We start from the raw sequence: 24,949 nt of genomic DNA, 5'->3' as shown, positions 1-24,949 counted from the left end.
ACGTCCAGAGGTCGCCGTCACCGCTCTTCAACGTCGAGGAGTGTGTCGACGTCGAGACAATCAAAGAGGCCTAGAAGGGTTTATACAACATCGGAATCCTCGGCCTCACTTATCCTGCTTCCAGCGTCTCCACAGCTCTCGCCTCGGCAGTCGCCTTTGCCGCAGACACCGGTAACACCTACGGCTCCTCTTCCGGCTCCGCCTTCAGAGTCTGTTCCGAGGACTCCAACGCGATCTGTAAGGCGTTCTGGACATTCTTCTAGACGTTCTTCTTCCTCTCGGCACCATCGTCATGAATCACGACAGAGATCTCAGCATTCACATCATAGACATTCTTCTTCGTCTACACGGGACTACTCTCCAACCCTATCGGACTCACCGTCCCCGAGAGTGTCCCCCATAGATGATGTGAATACATTCCAGGAGGTCTTGGTGCGAGGGGCAACCAAACTGAATATCCCGCTGGCGGTGCCGGCTCCATCGACGTCAGTAATCTTCGAGACCTTGCATCACAGGACATCTTCAAGACCTTTGCTTCCACTGGTTCCGGGTCTTATTGAACCGGCAATGGACATTTTTCTTACACCGGCTGCAACAAAGTCTGCTCCTTCTAGACTTATTAAAAAATACCGTCCACCAGAACAATATCCTCTATTCTTGAGGTCGGACCCAGTACCGGACTCGGTGGTTATAGTGGCAGCAAAGAAATTGCATTCTACGTCACCGTCTTCCTCTTCACCTCCAGATAAAGAGAGCAGAAAGATCGATGCTGCAGGAAGAAGCGTATGCTCTACTGCATCCATCACCATGAAAGCAGCCAGTGCCACTGCTCTATTAGGGAGATATGATCGAGCCCTCTGGGACTCTGTACTGCAGTTTGCGGAGCATCTTCCTAAGGACAAAAGGGAAGATTTCCTGGAGGTCGTGGGCGAGGGAGCTATGGTTTCTAACCAAGTTAAAAGTGCTGCGGCGGATTCTTCGATACTATCCGAACATAACTATGCTCACGGAATAGCGCTCAGGAGACATGCATGGCTGCGACTTACATCGCTTAAACCTGAAGCACAGCAGAGAATACAAAATTTGCCTTTCTCAGGCTCCACTTTGTTCGGCTCTCATGCCGATGACGAGATGGCCAGAATGAAGTCTGAGCTGGATACCCTGAAAGCAGTAGGCATGGAACGACCGAAAGAACAGCAAAAGGTATTCCGCTCATATCAACGAAGGCTGTTCACCCACAGGTATCAGACTCCACATTGGATGTCTTCACGTCCCCAGCAACAGCAGCAGCATCATAGGGGTTTCTCCACACAACGAAGGTTGACAAGGGGTCGTTCAACACCTCAAACTCGGGCAACTCGACAGGCTCCCGCGTCGAAGCCCTGAATCTTCGCTTCCCCCTCCTCCGTTATCCACTCCGGTAGGGGGAAGTATCTCAAATCATCTGGACAAGTGGCTACGCATCACAACAGACGCCTGGGTATTGAATATTGTGAGACATGGTTACGTTCTCAGATTCACCAGTCCTCCACCATCTGTTCCACCCAAAACAACCAGCCGACACCTCGAAGCTCTTCAGTTAGAAGTCACCATTCTATTACAAAAAAGAGCCATAGAACCCGTCCCGATCAGCCAACAAGGGAAGGGGATTTATTCGAGGTATTTCCTTGTGCCCAAAAAAGACAAGCAAGAGTTTCGTCCCATTTTAGATCTAAGGACAGCAAACAAGTGGATTCGCAAAGAGAAATTCAGGATGCTATCCTTGCACCAAATTTACCCACATCTTCGTCAGGGCGACTGGCTCTGTGCAATAGACCTTTGCGACGCTTACTTTCATATTCCGGTGACCAAGAAACATCGAAAATTCCTTAGGTTCACCGTCGGAAAACGTCATTACCAATTTGCGGTTCTGCCCTTCGGCCTCAAATCAGCACCGAGGACTTTTTCCAAATGCATGGCGGTGGTAGCCGCCCACTTGAGGAAACATCGAATATTTGTCTACCCCTATATAGACGATTGGCTCATAAAGGCCTCCAGTTATCTAGAGGCACAACAACATTTCAAATGGACTCTACAGCTGTTGCAGAAGCTAGGTCTTCAAGTAAATCTCCTGAAATCCACAGCAACACCTGTTCAGAGGTTGCATTACTTAGGGGCCATTATAGATACCAATCTAGGAAAGGTGTTTCCTTCGGAGGAACGACGATTATCGATTCTCCAAAAGTGCAAACAACTGCAAGAGACTCCACAGACCACTGCAAGAGTAATAGCTTCTCTACTGGGCTCAATGGCGTCTTGTATCCATCTCGTTCCCAATGCTCGCCTCCATATGAGACCATTACAGGAAAACCTGGAGGATCAATGGAGTCAACTAATGAACGAATGGGAGAGCAAAGTCCTCCTTTCTCCCCACGCCCTACAGTCCCTCAAGTGGTGGTGTCTACCCGACAATCTCTTGGTGGGGATTCCGTTCCAACATCGGCCTCCAGCTCAAACCATCGTAACAGATGCGTCACTGCTCAGATGGGGAGCGCACATGGAACATCTTCGAGTCCAAGGCAAGTGGTCACAGAAAGAGAGTCTCTATCATATCAACCTGCTGGAGCTTCGCGCAGTCCACCTTGCGCTCAAAGCTTTCCTTCCCTCTCTGAGAGCGGAAACTCTCCTTCTCCAGACGGACAACGTGGCCACTATGTACTACGTAAACAAACAAGGAGGCACCAGGTCCAGGATTTTATCCAGAGAGGCTCAGACAATCTGGCATTGGCTTCTAGCCAGGAACATGTCGCTAGTAGCAACTCACCTGCCGGGCATCCAGAATGTTCAAGCGGATTCTCTCAGCCGCGTAATGGACGAGAACCACGAGTGGGTTCTACACGACATCGTTCATTCCATTTTCGCACTATGGGGTACCCCCCTCTATAGATCTATTCGCAACCCCAGAAAACAAAAAATGCCAAAACTTCGCCTCCAGATATTACCATCCAGCGACACTGGGGAATGCCCTGTGGATAAGCTGGTCAGGAGCATTTCTTTCCGCCTTTCCGCCGCTTCCCCTGATTCCGGCGGTCCTCCAGAAGTTATCCAATACTCAGTCCAAAATGATCCTGATTGCTCCGAAATGGCCACGCCAAAGGTGGTTCCCAGACCACCTTCACCGGTCACTCAAACCACACATCAGGCTCCCTTATCGTCCGGACCTGCTCACGAAGTTCAGAGGGCAGATGTCCCATCCCAACCTCTCATCGTTGAGTTTGGCAGCATGGCTCCTGAGCTAGTGCAATATGGACACTTTAACTTACCTCAGGATTGTATGGAAATCCTGAAAGAAGCAAAGCGCCCTTCCACACGATCCACTTATGCAAGCAAGTGGAAGAGATTCTGCGTGTGGTGCTTAGACAACAACATTGACCCGATATCTTGCGGAGAGGAGTCTATTCTGCCATACTTGTTAAGTTTGGCAAAATCGGGCTTACAATTGTCATCAATAAAGGTACATTTGGCGGCTCTAACAGCATACAGAAAGAGCCCCTCACAAACTTCCTTTTTTCGAATCCCAGTTATTAAGGACTTCCTGGAGGGTTTAAAAAAGGTTTTTCCTCCCATTAGAAGACCATCTCCTCCATGGGAACTGAATGTTGTCCTATCGCGTCTGATGCTACCTCCATTCGAGCCAATACATAAGGCATCACTTCAGCATCTCACATGGAAAACTGCTTTTCTAGTGGCAATCACTTCAGCGCGTAGGGTCAGCGAAATCCAGGCCCTTTGCGCTCAAGAACCCTACACGGTTTTTCATTCTGCGAAAGTGGTAATGAGAACTCATCCAAAATTTTTACCTAAGGTAGTCTCCGACTTCCATGTGAACCAAACAATTTCATTACCGACTTTCTTTCAAAATCCAACTACTCCTGCTGAGAGAACTCTGCACTCTCTGGATGTAAAGAGAGTCTTGAAATTTTACTTGGACAGGACAAAAAGCTTACGGAAATCACAACAGCTTTTTATTAACTATGGCCCAGTTAGTACAGGGTTGGGCACGTCTAAACAATCTTTATCCAGGTGGATTGTTTCATGTATAATGTTATGTTATCAGTTAGCAAACAAATCCCTTGGGGGTAGGCCAAAAGCCCACTCTACTAGAGGGAAGGCAGCTACTGCAGCCTTGATGAGAAATGTCCCTTTGGCAGAAATATGCAAGGCTGCCACTTGGAAGTCGGTCCATACCTTTACTAAGCATTTCTGCCTTGACACAGACGCTAGGGCAGATGCGCAGGTTGGACAGGCCTTGCTCAAGAATTTATTTGCATGATTCATGTTTTCTCAGTATTCTTCTGTCTACTCCACCGCGTTTATGGGGATGGGCTTGCTACTCTATTCAGTGCTTATGACTATACATGGAAATCCCCTACGAGAGAAGGAATGGTTTCTTACCTGTAACTCCAGTTCTCTCGTAGGGGAATTTCCATGATAGTCATAAGCAACCCTCCCTCCTCCCCGGTGGAGTTGACCTAGAACATGAATATTATCGAGGTTGGTACTCCAACAAATGTTTTGTTTCTTCATGTCAGGTTACAAGCCTCCAAAAAAGAACTGAGGCAACTGCCTTTTGCTGTGCATGATGGGAAACAGGAAGACTTTACTTTCTTAAAGGCACAGCTCTATTTTCATTCTGTATAATGGCAGCCTATGGGCTACACTGCCCTGCATTGTTTTATTCTCATGAGAGGTGTAAATAAAATATGAGAATGTATTTGTTAATATATTTATAAAATAAATAGATGTTTAAACGTGAATTTACACTATAACTGTTTTTTCTTTTAACAATTTGGCCTGTGTAGCTGTTCACATAGGCTGCACAGTGTTATTCTTAAGTGTTTTTTGACAAACCTTTTTTCAAAGGGTTGGTATTTGCACTTAAGAATATACTTCACACCAGTGCTCCGGGGTCCCCGCAGGCGCGCAGAACTATTCAGTGCTTATGACTATCATGGAAATACCCCTACGAGAGAACTGGAGTTACAGGTAAGAAACCATTCCTTACTGTTCGCTACTCTAATTCAAGCATGTGAATCTATAAAAGATCCAATACTGGAAAAGAAAATTGGTTATTTACCTGTAACTATAGTTCTCCAGTATTGGTATCTTTCATAGATTCACATGCTACCCAGCCTCCTCCCCTAAGAGGCCCCCCTTAATTATAAAACTATGTACTTCTCACTCGTACCAGAAAATCTGAGGGAAACAGCCTCTGTTGGGAGTCATCTTAGAGGGTGCTGTCGCTTGATTGGTTGTAGTTCAGATTTGATTCTTTTTTTTTTTATAAAAGAACATGGACAGGCTACAACTGTGCCTGTTTAGGCCATTGAGGCCTAGTGTAATGCACTTACTGCTATCTATATTTAAGGTTACTGTGGGACTCCCACCTCGATCACTGGGATGATTCAAGCATGTGAATCTATGAAATATACCAATACTGGAGAACTGTGGTTACATGTAAGTAACCAATTTTCTTATGCACTAATGCTGCAAAATGTAACGTATACCAGTGCCGCACAACTAAATTGTATACATGATTGTGGGGGCCACATGTCTCAGTAATTGCCTTAATGAGCGGGGTTGGCTGCCCCTTCTACCCTTGTTTGCAGCATTTTTTATTGCATACGTGTCCAGGTTTGACTGCAAGAAATTCTCTTCTTGCTTAACGTTTTTACATTGAATATGTTTGCGAACCATAACGCAAAACAAATAAGGTCATTTATCTGTATCACAACACATATGAGTAAGTCATACAGCAAGACCTGGCCTAAAAACCATTCTATAGACATTCCCTCAAAAATGTTTTTTCCTCGTCCTCTCCTTGTGTGCCAGAGAAAGACCTTCCAACCTTAGTTTTCTAGCCCACCCACTAGATCTGTAGGAGTTTCAGGTGAGTAACTAGTGTTTTTTTTTTTTTTTTTTTTTTTTTGTCAGCTCTTTGTCTGCAGAATTATCTGTTTTCCTTGAGGTGTGCATTGCCGTCTGTGCAGAGTTCTTGATTAAACACTTGTTGTTTTTCCCCAGATTGATGGATCAACGCTCAGGACGATCTGCATGCAGCATGGTCCGCTGCTGACATTCCACCTGAACCTGACTCAAGGCACTGCCCTGATACGATACAGCACCAAACAGGAGGCAGCTAAGGCTCAGACGGCACTGCACATGTGAGTGTTGTTTCCTTAACTGTTCACACCTCAGTAGTATCATGTTCATCAGTTTCTTTTAACTTCTCTTGATCTTCTTTTAGACCTTATTTAATTTAATAACCCTGTCTTCATTAATTTTAGATACAATTTCACTTTTTCTCCTGCTGACCAGCTGCCATCTGAGCTGTTTAGTGTAGCTCTTTTTTGTAGCTGTGTACTTTGGGCTACACACTGATCTCCAATCTACATCCAGAGCAGAAATGCAAACACTGTTTTTTCTGTGCTGCTACTGAGGATGTTAAATTTAACACTGTGCCGAAGGTGAATGTCTAGTTGATGTTTAACAAAATTAATTTATCTCTCTCAATCAATATTCATACATATCAGAATTACAGAACAGGAATAAACAATTCAAGTAGTCTGCAAGAGTACAGGTGCATCCATTACATGGCCATATATTATTTTGCGGGATCTGTGGGGTGTCATACACTCACCTGGTCCCAACCACAGAGAGAGACACAGGAGCAGATGCTGGACCTCCATTCCTTTGCAGGAAGAGGAGGACCCAGGGGAGAGTACATCAAGATCCGCTGGCTTTCAGCCGGGGAATGGGTAAGGAACAAACTAAGGAAAGAAACTTGTTGCTGTACCGGATCTGCTCGACACCGATACTAAACTACATACGGAATGAGTTGTTCCTGAGTCCTCCTTGGACTGCAAAGGCGGGTGTTTATGGGCCAGCACCTCAGGTTTCGTAAAGACGCAATACTCTGGGAATAACAAGAAGGGGCAATTACTCTCAATACACTAGCAAGCCTCTACAAATGACATCAATTCATTACCAACCAACACTTACAGATTTCTTCCAAATCACAGTGTATAGCAGACTAGCCAAATTCTCAAAAAAGAATCTCTAATAACTTGAGGAAGATCTTGAAATTCAAATTGGTGCTTCTGACACTCCTGGGGCTACTCAGGACATAGATTGTAGTTACTGGCACTTTCAAAATAACATTCAGTACATAGGTTGGGTTTTCTGCCACTCCCAAAGTAAGCTAGAAACAGGATTAAACTCTGTACATAGGTTTGGAGTTACTGACACTCCTAATGTGTGCTAGAAACAAAGATTACACTCTGTACGTGGTTTGGGAGTTACTGATACTCCCAAGGTATGCTAGAAAGTAGGTTACACTTAATACATAGGTTTGGATTTACTGACACTCCCAAGGTATGCTACAAACAAGGTTACATTAAGTGCAAAGGTTGGAGTCTGGGACAGGGTTACACTCTGTACACAAGTTGGAGTCTGGGACACTCCCAAGATATACTAGAAAGGAGGTTGCACTCGGTACGTAGGTTAAATACAAGATTAAGTCTCTAGTTCATGAGCCAAATGGTTCAAGTGCCAAGGCAGTATGGAGGGTAGACAAGCAAGGAGCACCGGAGACAAATGAAATCAAGGAGAAGGAGCAAGAGGCGAGTCTATAGCCTTGGGGAGATGTTGAAACTCATGCCTGCTCAACTACTTTAAAGGATTAGTGCGCGCTAATCTGAAAGAGAAGTACTTAGCCTTGTCTAGTACTTTTACAAGAGTTTGAAGAGGGCAGGTGGCTAGGTGCAAGAAGCTCAAGAGGAGGTGCAATTGAGGCTCATGAAGGGAAACACTGGAAGCGTAGAAGTCCGGATCATGGAATCATCAGGAAGGCTTGGAAGACTAGAGTGCTGGTAGTTCCAGACGACCCAGAAGATGAGTGCAGGGACAAGGCTTGTGCGCGGCTGGAGCGCTGAAAGTCCAGGTATGAAGTCTGCACTGGAAAGGAATGCTGGAAGATCCAGGCGGCTTAGGAGATGTGTGCAGAGATGTTGCTTAAGCAGGACAGATACAAGGTGAAGCCCCAATGCAGGTTTAAAGGGGGTATTTAGACAGAAAGCAAAGAGTGTTCCAGAGAGGTACATGTCCCATGTGGAAGCGTGGAACCTTCAAATGAACCCTGGGGAAAATCTTGTGTTACATACAAACAATATGATGCCTAGCAGGTGCAACGGTAATTGACAACAATAACCAGTACAATGGAACCCCAAATGCATGATAGTACAATTCAGTGGTTCATAGTGGAAATGTGACCATCCTAAATAGGCACATGATATCTAAAGGTGCAAACTAGACTAAACTTGCATAGCAACAGAACAGAAGGGTCAGTGGTTCAGGGTTTTTGGGAGCTGCAGCCATGGAGTACTCAGGATGGAAAGGAGCTACAGGGGAAGGAATTACGTGAGCCCGGTGAGTAAAACACACCGTACATGGTGCACAAGATAGAGATGTGACACAGAGAAAATACCATGATTTATTTAACTGTGAGAACCGGGGGGAAAAATAAATTTGAGGTATTTTCTTCTCCGTTATAAAGTTCAGGAGTTTGTCTCAGAACTGATATTGACTTTGAAGACGTCCTTGAGACCTGCACCAGGTTTGACCCAGGTGACCACACCCATCCCCCCCTTTTCTTTGTTTTTTAAAAGAACTAGGCAATCAGCCTAATGTCTGGTATAGAAGGTTCCAGTCTACCTTCACATCCTAGCATGATTTCCTCCACAACCCCAGTGCCATAAACAGTTTTGCCTTACCTTTGAAGAGGTAATTTCAGAGGAACTCATGACTTCTCCCATTCCAGACAAAGATTGGCTATCAGCTTGGTCACTTGCACCTTTACCATCCCAAGCTCAGTCTCTTGATACAGACTTGGCCCAGTACCATCTTGAATTCCAAAAATAACCCATATGATGGCTCTGTTCCTACCAATGACATGGACAACCTGTGAAACCCTCCCTGCCAGACAATACAATTGTATATCATGCATTCATCCAGTGAGCAGCAGACCATCAGGTTAAAAGTCCATGTAGAGGAAGAGGATTTCCTTATCACCACTCCCCCAGAAGCTGGGCAGTTTGTCTAATGTTTTCTTATGCTTAAGAGCATTTTGAATTGTTAGGCCGAAAATTTCCAGAACCTAGTGAAAAACACATCACCAAACACCAGGTTGAAAAAATTATTCAACGCTGCCCTGAAAGATTCTACCTACATTTGTGAATGTTACACCTGACTCCCTTGTCATGCACACAGCATGTAACAAGGTGTTCACTCAGGCCACTGAGGATGCCCCTCTACCCAATAAGGTGAACAAGAAAATTGATGCCGCAGATAGCAGTGGGAGCTGGTAGGTGGCACTTTGCCTGCTCAGTCATCCCACTCTCCAGATATGATAGAAATCAGTAAAAGGAGATGAAGAGCTCATCATGCACCTTCCAAAGGCATTTAGAAAGAGAGGCAAAGAAATTACCCAAGATTGCAAAACAATTTCAAAGGCCAAATCCTTGTAATTTCAATACTCTGCCTGCTGCATCCATACATAAGTTGAAGCTTTGCTACACTGCAAGCAATTATTCCGTTGCTCAGTATCTTGGACTATACCACTGGCGGTTTCTCCATAGGAGCAGAAGAGTATCATCCCTCCCCACCCCCAAGACACACACACTGCTGCAGAAAGAGTGAAAAATAAAATTATAAAAACATGATTTTATTACCATTGTAATCAATGGCATGGGTGGCTGTAGATACTCATGCTCTTGCGTACTACTGCCATCTAGTGTTGGATCCGGAGTGGTGCAAGTTGTTTTTCTTCAAAGAAGCGTTTTGAGTCACAGGTTGGAGTGGTGACTCCTCTCGGTGATAGTGCGCATGGCCATTGACTCCTTTGCTAAATGTTTTCTTTCTGCTGTCTGGTTTCGACCTATGTGTCTTCGCTCCATCTTTCATTCTGGTTCGAAATCTTTCTTTCCTTCTTATTTTCTTCGTTATTGTTACGATCGCGCATTCCTATCTAAGCGCTTGACTCAAATCGTCGGTCTGTGCACCAACTGTGCTCCCTCCGGGGTGTCTTTGGCCTGCCTCACCACATGGCACCGACCACTATGCTACTCTGATAGAACAAATGCCGTTTCGATTTTGTCCTCGGTACCGCGCTGAATTTCCACACTCTGAGCAACATCTGGCGTGTAACCTGTGCCTATCCAATCATCACCAGGAAACTACCTGTGACGCCTGTAGATCTTTCCGGTCTAAAGAAGACACTTGGGGACCAAAGGGCACTACGACTGGAAATGGTGCACAAGACTCCAGATGACACCCCAGTCATTTTTGGGGAGGAACACGGCGAGCAGGAATCTGAACAACCGAAAGACACCTTCTCTATTTAGACTTTGATTCAACGTGCAGTCGGACATCGAAAGCCACGAGGTGACATCTGCGCAACCCGTGAGTACCATGGCCCCTCCTACCTGTCCCATTACTTGAGAAGGCCCCTTTTGTAGTGAATCCTAGTTTGTTTTAATGGGATAACAGGAGTTAGCTTAGCCATTGGCTTGCGGACTCGTACCCCCGTCACCTACTCACTTTTAACCTACTTAGCTTTCTCTGTCTTAGCCCATTAAATTATTTAATTCTTCTAAGATGTTGTTTATAGTTAGGCCACTTGTTATGATTTGCATTATCAGTGCCACCGCATTAAGGCGTCAAAATCAAGTGACAAAGACAAAAACTGTAGGTGTTCACATTTAGGGACTTTCCCTGTTCATGCTTTAGAGGGAATTGTTTATATTAATTACCGTCCCAAGCATGCTGTTATCTATTGTTTGGGAACACACATGTCAGGGGTCCAAGTAGATCTGTATAAATACATCACACTTTAGACAGATAATCAGAGGGCTTCTGACCAGAGGGCATCGCCACCATCACTGATATCGATGCTGCACGTCATCTTGACGCTGACTTCGTGTTCCTGTGGAGTCTGAGATAGAGACCTCATTCCAAGGTAATGAGGGTCGGAGGCTCCTCTCATGGACATGGCATTGGCAGAATAGGTTTAACATGCCCGCTCTCCTTTAGGTTTGAGATTAGGCCTATCCTGATAGGGTATTAGGACATATTACACACTTTGTCTTTTCATGTTATTGCAAGATATGGTGGGGGTCTTTGTGGTAATGACTCTTGTCTTTACAATTCTGTTCCTTGCACTGTTCATTATCCCAATCATTGCAGCCCATGCAACTTCTCTTCCAGGGGATCCTCATCAAAGTCATAAACATTGAATATTCCCGCCCTTGTGCGGGGACCCCGGAGCATATATAAAATACACACATATAAAGTATGAAATATGCATGAAAAAAAATATATATAGCACTTTTAGTAGACATATCTTTCATACTAAACTCATATATACATGTGTAAAACAGCAATGCAGGCTATAATCATAAACAGGCTAAAATGCTTTATTTCTATGAAGTTTTTTTTTGTTTTTTATAAAATTACAATAGAGAATAAATATCTACCCAAGCCCCCAAAACTGGGCTTAGGGAAATAAGCAGTAGTAATCACTAGAGAAAAAAACTACATTGAAAAACAATGGAGCATTCTTAGCCAATAGGCTGCATGCAGGTTAACACAGGAGAACCATAAAAACTTTGGCACCGTGCCTTTAAGACCCTGAGCACCTCCAGTATCCCACCATGCCTCAGGGGTGAAGGAGATGTGACAGTTGGTTAACAGTTAGGTCAGTTCTTTTTTCCGGCTTCTTCTGAGAGGATCCTGGAGCATTGAGCTCTCAGTTTTTCTCAGAAAAATACTTTAAAACAGCATTTTTTCCTGTTTTACTCGACATCTAACATCATTGTCGGAGTTTGGCAGTTTTTTCCTGACAGAAAAATGCCTTCCCTTTTTGTCATATGCCCTTCTTGTGGGAAGAAGAAGGCCCAGTCAGATCCACACACTTTGTATTGTGTGCTTGCCTCAGAGTCACTGCCCTGACACTTGCAAACACTTTAAGAACATGTCAAAGAGGACATTGAAGGACAGAGAAAAGATCAGGCTTCATGGGCTTCACGAGAGGCAGAAAACATCATCCTCTTCGCTTCCCAGGCAGCCAACAAGCCACTCTCAGGAGAGAATGGCTAGGTCGACGTCAGCAGGTAGGAAAGTACCTGTTTGTTCCCCGTCGACGTCGTCGCTGCCACCATCTCACCGCCATAGATCGCCGTCGATGGCGACCCGCCCGACGTCGAAGGATACGGCGTCGAGGGAACATGGCCATCGCAGGGGCATTTCTCCGTCGACTGCAGCCCGCCGATCGACGTCGAGCCATCACCGGCGTGCCCGTTCGCAGCTGAAGGCCTCACGCCCCCCGACGTCAAGAGACACGACGTCGAAATCGCCACGGCGGCAAGAGCGTCATCCGCCGTCGGCCGCCCACCGCTCGACGTCGAGGCACACGACGGCGAGCAGGTCGAGGTCCAGAGATCGCCGTTCGACCTCGAGGCAAGAACAACCGGCGGCGCGCCCTTCGACATCAGCACAACCGTCCACGTCGACACAGGTTTTACCTGTCTCGCAGGGAGTAGAACATCGCCTTCTGCCAGCAGATAAGACCGCTCCATCTCCAGTGGTCTCCATACGGAGCGATTCATCTCGTTCGAGAGCGGCATCATCGGGGCATGTTTCACCCATCAATTTGTCACCAAGATGGTTGGAGAGCCTTAATAGACCAGCGGCCTCCCCGGATTCGCAGTATTCATGAATGTACTCTCCTACTGCCTCTCTCCCGAGAACACCATCACCGACAGCGCGGGCAGGACGGGTTCGTTCTGCTTCTCGTCAACCGACCACGAGGCCTGGGCGCTCTGTTACAGCGTCTCGCAGCAGGTCACGTTCCCAGTGACGATCTAGGTCACGACACAGAAGATCGCCCTCTTGGTCGTCGTCAGGATCATCCGTCGGACGTTACTCCCCCACACCAGCTAGAGTCTCACCGGTGGATGACATCACTACTTGTAATGAGGCACTTTTCAGGGGAGCACAGAAGTTAAATATAGAGGTTCCAGAACCATCTACCTCCTCGTCAGTCATTTTTGAGACTCTGCAACATAGAGCAGTTTCGAAAAAGCTACTGCCGCTAGTGCCTGGTCTGTTGCAGCCAACCATGGACACTTTTTTAGCGCCAGCCACCCTCAAATCTGCTCCAGCTAGGATTTTGAAAAAATATAAAGCGCCTGAACAGGATCCTTTATTCCTAAGAACGGATCCGCCACCGGACTCAGTAATATTGGCCGCAGCCCGAAAAACTCACTCGGTGGCATCATCCTCCACGGTCCCACCGGACAAAGAGAGCAGGCATCTAGACTCTGGGGAGAAAAATGTGCGGCACAGCGGCATCTATAATGAAGGTCTCCAGCACGTCTGCACTCCTGGGCAGGTATGACCGTTCTCTGTGGGACTCTCTCAACAGGTTCACAGAAAAGTTACCTAGGGAAGACAGACAGGACTTCCAAGAGATCCTGCAAGAGGGATGTCTGGTATCCAACCAAGTCATCAGCGCAGCGGCAGATGGGGCAGACTTAGCTGCACATGGAATCTGTGCAAGAAGGTCTTCCTGGCTGAGACTGACTGGTTTAAAACAGGAAGCACAACAGCGCATCCTAAATCTTCCATTTAACGGGAACTCGCTGTTTGGTACCCATACGGATGAAGAAATGGCACGCATGAAGACCGAAGTGGACACCATGAGGGCAGTAGGCCTGGAAAGGAAGAAGGACTTCAGGCGGAGGTATAGGCCTTATGACAGGCGCCCTTTCCAGCAGAGGGTTCAAACCCCTCACTGGTCTCAGAGGCCACAGCAAAGCCAGGGACGCCCTCTTTTTCAGGCTCGTAAGGCCACAAGGGAACGAGGGTCAAGTAGACCTCAACAGTCCACACCAAAAGCGCCAGCCAAGCAATGAGATCTCGCTTCCCTCAACACTGTGCACCACTCCGGTGGGGGGGGAAGTATCACAGATTTTCTTCACGAGTGGCACTCTATCACAAAAGACAAATGGGTGCTCAACATTGTCGAAAATGGCTACTCTCTTCTTTTCAAACAACCTCCACCGCACTTGCCACCAGCCAAATGCAATCCATCTCATCTCAGCCTACTGCGCAAAGAGGCTCTCGCCCTCTTACGAAAGAAGGCAATAGAAAAGGTTCCACTTGCGCACAGAGGAAAGGGGGTTTACTCCCGTTATTTTCTGGTGGCGAAAAAAGGCCGAGAGGGCGTTTTCAGACCGATTCTGGACTTACGGCTTCTGAACAAGTACATAAGAAAACAGAAGTTCAGGATGCTGGCTCTTCACCAGATTTTCCCTCAGCTACATCAGGGAGACTGGATGTGCTCCATCGACCTGCAGGATGCATATTTTCACATCCCGATAGCTCCCAAGCATCGGAAATTCTTGCGCTTCCAGATAGCCTCACAGCACTATCAGTTCAGAGTGCTACCATTCGGCCTGAAATCTTCCCCCGCGTCTTCTCGAAATGTGTGGCAGTGGTAGCGCCACATCTTCGAAAACAAAAAATCTTTATCTACCCATACCTAGACGACTGGCTACTGAAAGCTTCCTCTCCAGATCAGGTGAGAAACCATCGGGACATTGTGCTCAAGGTTTTCGAGTCTCTAGGTCTTCAAGTCAACTACCAAAAGTCCACCTTGATTCCAACACAGAACCTCCACTACCTGGGAGCTATACTAAACACAGAGCTCCAAAGGGTGTATCCTTCGGAGGAATGACTATTATCAATAAAGAGGCAGTGTCAAGACCTGTTAAAATCCGACGCACCTACGGCCCGTCAGGTGACATCTCTGCTGGGCTCCATGGCATCATGCATTTTCATTGTCCCAAATGCCAGGCTGCACATGAGGCCCCTCCAAGAGGCGTTGGAGAACAACTGGAGCCAAAGGACAGGTCGCTGGGAGGACAGAGTGCGGCTACTGATAGCAGCACATCAGTCATTGCAATGGTGGATGCACAGACCTCACCTGTCAGTAGGGGCTCCGTTTCACCAGGTAATTCCATCCGACACTCTGGTAACGGATGCGTCTCTTCAGGTATGGGGGGCTCATCTAGGTCCCCTTCAAGCTCAGGGCCTGTGGTCCGACAACGAAAAGAAGTACCACATCAATCTGCTGGAGCTCAGAGCGGTCCATCTGGCTCTCAAGTCTTTTGCTCCATCAATTCAGGGGAAATCTCTCCTAATACAAACGGACAATACAACCACAATGTATTATTTGAACAGACAGGGGGGAACAAGATCCCTACCCCTATCTCAGGAGTCCCAAACAATCTGGCATTGGCTCCTGGCCAAAGGAATGTCACTTACAGCGGTTCACCTACCAGGTCAACAAAACGTGGAAGCAGATTTCCTGAGCAGACACCTAGAGGACGCCCACGATTGGGTCCTACACAGCGAAGTCATCGAAGACATCTTCGCTCAATGGGGTCGGCCACAATTGGATCTCTTCGCAGACTAAGTAAACAAGAAATGCCCAGACTTCGCATCCAGGTTCTAACGTCTGGGATCTCGAGGGAGTGCCCTGTTGATCGACTGGTCAGGGATATTTCTCTACGCTTTTCCACCGATTCCCCTCATACCGGTAGTGATCAACAAACTTTACAGATCCAGCACCAGAATGATTCTCATAGCGCCGCAATGGCCCCATCAATTCTGGTACACAGATCTCCTCAACCTATCGGAACAACCTCACAGGAGGCTGCCGTGCAGACCGGATCTTCTGAGAAGGATGGAGGGCAGGGTTCTGCATCCCAACCTACCCTCTCTGAGCTTGACAGCATGGCTCCTGAATTCCTGCAGTATGGGCACCTAGGGCTCTCGCAGGAGTGCATGAACATCTTGAAAGAGTCCAGACGACCTTCCACGCGGCATTCTTACGCGTTTAAGTGGAAGAGGTTCTACATATGGTGCTGTCAACAAGGTCAGAATCCCATACGGGTTCAGGAGGATGTCATATTGTCTTACTTACTCCATCTGGCAAAGTCCGATCTGCAGGTATCCTCTATTAAGGTACATTTGTCTGCCAATACAGCCTATCGTAAGTCACCTTCTCAGGAATCCTTCTTTACGAAACCAGTAGTCAAGGATTTCTTAGAAGGTTTGAAAAAAGTTTTTCCGCCCATTCGGAGACCCTCTCCTCCATGGGAACTGAACATAGTATTGTCAAAACTTATGGGCCCTCCTTTCGAACCTATACACAAAGCCTCTTTGCAGCACCTTACGTGGAAGACGGCTTTTTTGGTAGCCATTACTTCCGCGAGGAGGGTCAGTGAAATTCAGGCTTTGTCTTCCAAAGAACCGTACACAGTTTTTCACGACAATAGAGTGGTTCTGCGAACTCACCCATCATTCCTACCGAAGGTGGTGTCAGAATTCCACATCAATCAGACTATCTCTCTACCGACTTTCTTCCCCAATCCGGAGACTCCGGCAGAGAAAGCGTTGCATTCCCTAGATTTGAAAAGAGTGCTGAAATTTTATTTGGATAAAACAAAATTGATTAGACATTCCAACCACTTGTTTGTAAATTATGGTCATTTGAGGACAGGAGAGGCAGCATCTAAACAAACAATATCAAGATGGATAGTTTCTTGTATTGTTAATGCTTACCAGTTGGCTAACAAACAACTACTAGCTAGACCTAAAGCGCATTCTCAAGGGGAAAAGCGGCTACTGCTGCCCTCCTTAACAATGTTCCAATATCTGAGATTTGTAAGGCTGCTACATGGAAGTCTGTACATACATTTACTAGACATTACTGTTTGGACTCAGATGCAAGAGCAGATGCCCAAGTGGGGCAGGCCTCTGAGAAATTTGTTTGCATGATGCATATCTATTCCTGCACTTCTATTAGACAGTCCGCAAAGTTTAGGGATGGGCTTGCTAATCTATTCAATGTTTATGACTATTGATGAGGATCCCCTGGAAGAGAAGGATAAGTTACTTACCTGTAAATCCTAGTTCCCTTCCAGGGGTATCCTCATCAAAGTCATAAACAACCCACCCTCCTCCCCGGACGCACGTCTCCTAGAAGTGCAGGACAGACTATCTTTCGAATCGGTTACACAGATTGTCACCGTAAAAAAGTACTGACCTAACTGTGAACCAACTGTCACCTCTCCTTCACCCCTGAGGCATGGTGGGATACTGGAGGTGCTCAGGGTCTTAAAGGCACGGTGCCAAAGTTTTTATGGTTCTCCTGTGTTAACCTGCATGCAGCCTATTGGCTAAGAATGCTCCATTGTTTTTCAATGTAGTTTTTTTCTCTTTTTCTCTAGTGATTACTACTGCTTATTTCCCTAAGCCCAGTTTTGGTGGCTTGGGTAGATAGTTATTCTCTATTGTAATTTTATAATGATTAAAAAAAAAAACTTCATAGAAATAAAGCATTTTAGCCTGTTTATGATTATAGCCTGCATTGCTGTTTTACACATGTATATATGAGTTTAGTATGAAAGATATGTCTACTAAAAATGCTATATATATTTTTTTTTTCGTGCATATTTCATACTTTATATGTGTGTATTTTATATATGCTCTGGGGTCCCCGCACAAGGGCGGGAATATTCAATGTTTATGACTTTGATGAGGATACCCCTGGAAGAGAACTAGGATTTACAGGTAAGTAACTTATCCTTATCGCAGATTGCAGTTGTGTTAAATAAAAACTATTGAAACTTTACTGCATCTTCGTTATTGCCTGTGTTTGGATGAGACATGATATATCTGTGAGAAAGGGGTAATCTCCGTTTAACCACAACACTCCCTGAGATGTCATACTCTCGAGTCCATGCATAAAGGCTGCCACAAATCACCTTTTACTATTTGGGTTTTGGTGAGGTGCTGCTAGTGAGCCGGAAGGGTTGGGACAACAGCTGTGACTTGTTGTAGGATAGGCATAGTCACCTACAAACATAAGTACTGTCATCCTTAAACCAGCAGGCTTGCCTAGAGCAAGAGTCCAAACTACGACACTTTCAAAGGTTGCCGGACCGCCAATACCACCAGATCATGGCCGGATTGAAAATCTATTTCGGCTGCCCCGTCCTCTGGCTTGGATCTGAAAACAGCCAAGACAAAACCATTGTCTTCGGCTTCGACCTCCAGCACTTCGGCCTGAGTCCTCGTTTCCATCTCAATCTGACATTCAGTTCGGAGCTGATCGGCTACCACCTCCCACTCGGTGCCGACGAAATCGCACTGACTGACGACTTTGGTGCTGAATTCCACAGTTCCGAGAAACTCGAAGCACAGAGACTCCAGTCAGTCTTGGACTACACCTTCTCTATGGAATCTATTCTGGAGTCGATGGACGCGCTTCAGGGGCGCCTCTATATATTCGGGAGGGTACAGGATGCATTATTGCTTCTCTCCCTTTACTGATCAAGAGGAAGTTGTCTCTTCAAGAAGCTCTGGACATTTCTCCACTTCCACTGAAAAGAAGAAATGAAAAGGCCACCAGCACACCTCACAAGCCTTCTCCATCTCCTCTTCCTGATTCCCCCTTTACCTCCACCCTCTTTTTCTCTTCCACCTCACTCCCGTCCTCATTCTCCAGCTTCACCTACTGCAGGAGACTATACCCCTCAAGGATCCATGGTACACTTATGACCCTGACCCCATCCTGTCCAGTGATCCTGACCTATACCCTGCACACCCCTCACTGCCAGAGGATACTATATATTACCAGCAAGTAGTAGTGAGCAGCTGCTTTCCGAAATGTGGAACTGCACAGGGACCCTAAAGGACAGGACTTCCTGTTTGACACCCTCACATCTACTCCCAGGGATATCGGGTTTCTCCCTATGCCTCCTGGCATACTTTGTCATGCTGATAAAATTTTCAAGGAGCCTGTCCGGCATGGGTGATCACCCGGAGGGTAGACAAAAAATATAAGCCTGTTCTTTCAGACCCATTATACAGTAGGTCACAGGTCCCTCCAGATTTCATGGTAGCCACCTCTGCACGAAAAGGTGCCAATAACCACGCCACAGGTGGCTCTCCTTCTGAGTAAGAGAGCAAGAAAATCAATGCTGTGGGCAGGAGTGGCTGCACAGGCAGCTTACCCATTGGTGCATCACCAATTCACAGGCGTTACTGTCTAGATGTGACTGGGCTCACTGAGATGAAATGGGGGTGCTCCTCCAATTTCCCCAGATGAACATCACAAGAGGAACCCAAATTGCTGCTGAGGGGCAAACAATATATAATAATTCCATCCATTGTCCCCGGGACGCTGCAGATACAGCTGCACGCCGCATCAATACGAATGTTCTAAAAAGTCACACGTGGCTCCGATGCTCTGGTTTCAAACCAGAAGTACAGCAAGTGGTTGTTAACATGCCCTTTGATGATAAGCACCTTTTATGACCCTTGAGTGGATGTGACCCTTGAGAAGCTTAAGGAGACAGACAAAGCAATGCTGCTGTACAGGTCTCCCAATCTCACCCCCCCCCCCCTCCCCCCCCCAACAAAGGTGCACTTTTCTTCATCCCACTTTCAAAGGTGCGTACAGATCTGCATCCTCCGACGTGTCTACTTCCCAAACCACACAGCCTTCATCCTCCTATTCTAGGGGCTCTTATAGGGGGACTTGGGGGGGGGGGGGGGGGGGGGGAGATCCTACAGAGGCAACAACCAGAGATCAGAGCACTGCCTCCTGAGGCTCTTCCTCCACTGCAAATCAGTGATTAACTCAGTCTCTCTTCCCCCTCCCCCGTCCACTCCACACCTGTTGGGACGAATCCTTTTCATTATCCACCATGGTTATTGTCTGGAGCCCATTACCACTATTCCAAATATTCCCCCTCACACTCAGACTATCTAACTAGAAACATCACACTTATCAAACAAGAGTTTCAGTCCCTTCTTCTCAAAGGGGCCATCAAGCCTCTTCCTTTGCAACACCAGGGTTCAGGAGTATACTCCCTATACTTCCTCATTCCAAAAAGGAAAGCTCTCTCAGGCCTATTCCAGACCTCAGACCGTTAAACCAGTACGTTCTGTCAGAACAATTTCACATGGTTACTTTTCAAGATGTTATACCACTTCTGCAACAAGGCTACTTTATGACAGCTGTAGATCTAAAGGACTCCTACTGTCATACTCCCATCCACCCTGCACACAGAAAATACTTAAGGTTCGTAATTGCAGGCAAATATTATTTCAAAAACCTGCCTTTCGGAGTCATGACCGCTTCCAGAGTGTTCACAATATGTTTAGCAGTACTACACACACACCTCAGAAGACAGAACATTCACGTGTTCCCCTACCTAGACAACTAGCTCATCAAAGCCAATACCTTTCAACGGTGCCAATATCTCACTCAGTTGACAGTGGATCTCCTTTACACTCTGGGCTTCACACTCAACTTTTCCAAATACCACCTCCAACCCCTTCAGATACAGCCCTATCTAGGAGCTATTCTCAATGCAGAGTTGGGGCTAGCATACCCCAACTCAGCCTCTGTTGAGAGTTTTCAGTCTGTTCTCCCCCAGTTTCAGGAGAATTGCACATATACAGTCATTACTATTATGCACCTGTTACGGGTGATGGTGTCCTGCATGGCCGTTGTTTCGTCAGCGGTATCAGTCACAGGGTTTCCTGGAAATTATAATGCTGTTAGACCGCTATACTTGCCTCTCTCTGCAATGATGGACCACCACCAACCTGTTGAAAGGGTGGCCTTTCTTGGACCCTGTGCCTGATCTTTCAGACTACAGATGCACCACTGACGGGTTGGAGCACTCACCTTCAAGATCTCACAGTACAGGACCTCTGGGATCTCAGTCACCAATCCCTACATATCAATTACCTCTAGCTTTAAGGCAGGATTTCTAGCCCTGAGAGAATTTCATCATCACCTGTCTCACAAGGTTATCTAGTCTGCACGGACAACATGACAGCCATCTATTATCTACAGAAGCCGGGAAGGACAGTCGTCCTAGTTGTCACAACTCTCTGACATTATAAAAGTGGGCTCTCCACCACTACATTCACTAGGTGGCAGGGTATCTTCCTGGGACTGATAACGACTTTGCAGCCCTGCTCAGCAGGATGCAACAACAAGTCCACGAATGGGGACTCCACCCACAAGTCCTTCAAACATACTTTGCAAAGTGGGTAACTTATCAGATAGACCTTTTGGCCACAGCAGAAAACGCAAAATGCCCAAGCTTCTCCAGGTATGCACACCCTATATCCAAGGGCATCGCTCTATGGATGAACTGGTCAGGGATATTTGGTTACGCTTTTCCACCTCTCCCTTATTTTGTTTCTGCTTCGGAGGATCAGGCAAATGTGTCTCACCATGATCCTTGTAGCTCCCACTTTAGCATGTCAGCCATGGTTCACCACACTTCCAGACCTATCAGTAGTTCCCCACAAGAAGCTTCTCAACAGGCCCGACCTTCTCACTGAAAATCGAGGATAGATCAGACATCCAGACCCCAGGTCACTCAACTTTGCGATATGACTCCCGAAGTCATAGAGTTTGGTTGCTTAGGATTGCCTGCAAAATGCATGAACATTCTAAGGGAACCCCGTAGGCCCACGACCAGAGCTTGGTATGCTGCAAGATGGAAATATTTTTGTTTGTTACTGCCAACCCAAACATATTGACCCCATCAAAGGTACAGTTAAACACATTTTAGCTTACACTCCAATTTGCATACTTCCCACAGCTGTAGCTGCATATCTACAGAACAGACAACATAGTTCTTTGTTCAGAATCCTAGTTATTAAAGCATTCATGGAAGGCCTAAAAAGGGTCATTCCACCCAGGGTACCTCCTTCACCATCCTGTAACCTCAGTATTGTCCTTACCAGGCTCATGCACCCTCCTTTTGAGCCTCTTCATTCATGCTCTCTTCAATATCTTTCTGGGAAGGTGGCTTTCTTAGTTGCCATCACATCACTCAGGCGTGTCAGTGAGCTGCAGGCCCTAACCTTGGAAGAACCTTTCTTCCAAATTCATAGAGATAGGATGGTCCTTCGCATAAACCCAAAGTTCCTTTCTGAAGTGGCTTCACAAGTCCATATAAACCAATCCATTGAGCTACTACTCTTCTTTCCGCAGCCCGACTACATTGCGGAAAGAGCTCTTCACACTCTAGATGTTAAAAGAACACTTGTTTTACATTGACAGAACCAGAGAGTTTAGGAAAGCTAAATAGCTCTTTGTAGCCTTTTCACTACCTTTGCAAGGGCAGTCCAGTATTCAAAAATGGCATAGCTAGATGGATTAAGTGTATACAGACCCGCTATGCTAAAGCAAAAAGATAGTTACTGGTTACTCCTAGAGCATATTCTACAAGGAAAAAGTGCCCACTATGGCTTTCCTTGGTAACATCCCTGTTTCTGACATTTGTAAGGCAGCTACATGGTCTATGCCACATACATTCACAAAACATTACTGTGTGGATATGCTAGCATGACAGCAAGCCAACCTTTTATGGAGGGACTGCTTTACAGTCTATGCAGAGCATGTGTATCTACAGGCACACATGCCATTGAATGGAAAATGTTACTTACCCAGTAAGCATCTGTTCATGGCATGCAGTGCAGTAGATTAACATGCGCTCTCCCTCTTCCTCAGACACCTGTGGCAGTTCCAATTACATTATATTTGTACGTATTTCATTAAATTGGCATGGGCATCTCTTTCTCCATACTTATATACTTCTTTTCTCACCCACCTGTGGGAAACAGTCTAACAAAGGAGTTGATGTCTGTGAGCACTATCACTGAGAGGAGTAACCACTCGAATACCGTGACTCGAAACTCATGGGGGGGTGGGGAGCGGGAGGACTTGTACCACTCCGGACTCAACACTAGATGGCAGGAGTATGCAGATGCTTACTGGGTAAGTAAAATTTTCCATGTTGTACTCTGCCGAATGGAGTGTGGGGGCGGGGCCAATGCATCATTGCTGCCGATCGACAGCAATGATGAGTGGCCAATAAAGTTTGAAGTGCGCATGTATGTTTGGCCGGCTATCTTACCATGAGCAGCCCGACATGCACAATTCAGACCTCTCAAACCAGCTCTGAGGCAGCTGGGTTGGAGTGCTGAGGCAGCCTGCTCCAGCCAGTCCAGATGCTGCTCTCATGCTGCTTAACAGCATGAGAGCAGTGTCTGGATTGGATAAGGCAGTTTGTCTGTGTGATGTCACCTTGTGCTCAGAGGAGTCTGAAGCCCGGGACAGGAGAGAATTGAATATGTGCTGCAGGATAAGGTAAGTGAAACTTTTATTTCTCTTTTTTTTTTTTTTTTTTTTTTTTTATTGTAATGTGTTTTGATGTAATTTTGTAATGTATGTAGCACCCCACTGTTTTTTAATACCAACAACAGCCACAGGTCTACCCTGCAACCCTTAGTCTCAATTACTTCTATTTTCTCTTCCCAATTCACTCAGCTCACTGCCAGTATCTCACGTTTTTCAACATGAATCCTTTGCAGGATTCACATGCTTTGCATTATTCCGCCATCTAGTGATTGGATCCATAAGTGTCCTTTAGTGCTTTTTTTTTTTTTTTTTTTTTTTTTTTTCCAGGGGCATTGTTTGCCACCATTTGGTGGTGTGCCAAGCCCATGTATGACGTCCGATTGTGCTCCGAATGTTCCTGTGCGTAGTCACCATCTTCACATCCTTTTTTCTAACAATGGCTCTGGAAGCCATGGAGGAGCTCTGGGCATTTTTGAAAAATATTGAGGTTTTTAATGAAAATCTACAGAAAAAAGGACGAAGAGAGAGAAGGGGGCCCGTATTTACTTTTTTTCCGGCGAGGGACCTTGTCAGAACCAGCCATGTGGTGAGAGAATGAGGGCTTGGTAGGAGGATTTGGAAAAGAAACTCCTTTACATTGTACCCCATCTGCCACCACATGTTTGTGCAGACAGACCCTCACGAGGTCTGTAACCCGAAGAACCATCCAGACAGGATTGTGAGGCCTGCAACGCATTTGTGCTGAAGACCTTAATGGCGTGCTGAAGACAAAGGCTACAACTTTACACTATGGCCACCCAGATACCACAGGTATCACTGAAGGGCATAGGCCTGTCCTATGACGACAGTGTTGAGAAAGCCAAATCAGCACATGGTGGAGAGTCTGACGCTGAAATCCACGCATTCGCATAAGCCACCGAGAATAAACAGTTGGCAAAGAAAGCAGCAATGGAGGCCAAAAAGGAAAGCCCACAAGATAATCAAGCCGCTGAAAGGCACTAAACCTAAATCCTTGGACAAAAAGGCAGCCCAAAGGGCTGAAGCATACGGCGACCGAAGGTCAGCCGAAAGCCAATGAGGCCCACAGATCCCTATCACAGGATACCAATGCATGCAAGACACTGTTGAAACCCTTGATGATTCCATCCAGTGAAGAAGGAACGAAAGAAGGCCCAAAAATGTTGACACCAATATATCCGTGGATGCCCAAGAAAAGAACAGAAGGCACAGGAGGTCAAAAAGAAAGAGACGGATGGAGGCCGAAGTGCTCCTGCAAAGAAAAAGGGAGTTTGACTACTCCTTAAAGGAGTTTCGCATCCCATCAAAACTGTTGAAGACCTTCGTCGAAGACGATCAGTCTGCCTTAGAGGCTCCTGCAACACTGGAGCCACAGGAAGAAAAACCTGAGAAGGAGTTTAACAAAGCCAAAGAGACAGAAGGGGCTGGAGGATTTGACAAACAGTTGTGGAACGATCTGGACTCACATTCCCATGAGGAAGGAGTAGACATCTGCTCTTCTAGGCCTTGACCACTGAACGACCTCCCATGTACAACAGTCACATCAAGGGGGCTGCTGATACCTATGGTGTACAATGGAGGAAGAAAAGG

General features: G+C 46.3%; 1 protein-coding gene across 9 annotated transcripts in view; it reads left to right on the top strand.

The window, feature by feature from the left end:
• Window positions 1–24,949, top strand: part of TNRC6B (trinucleotide repeat containing adaptor 6B) — a 1,322,553-nt gene that overhangs the window by 1,210,327 nt on the left and 87,277 nt on the right. For all 9 annotated transcript variants that reach the window (XM_069231280.1, XM_069231283.1, XM_069231279.1 and 6 more), the window contains one exon: window positions 6,064–6,203. In XM_069231280.1, the coding sequence (XP_069087381.1) occupies window positions 6,064–6,203 (140 nt within the window). The remainder of the gene's footprint in view (window positions 1–6,063; window positions 6,204–24,949) is intronic.

Source organism: Pleurodeles waltl, chromosome 4_2, assembly GCF_031143425.1.
Source record: "Pleurodeles waltl isolate 20211129_DDA chromosome 4_2, aPleWal1.hap1.20221129, whole genome shotgun sequence".
NCBI lineage: Eukaryota > Metazoa > Chordata > Amphibia > Caudata > Salamandridae > Pleurodeles > Pleurodeles waltl.
This window is presented reverse-complemented; position numbering and strand designations above follow the sequence as displayed.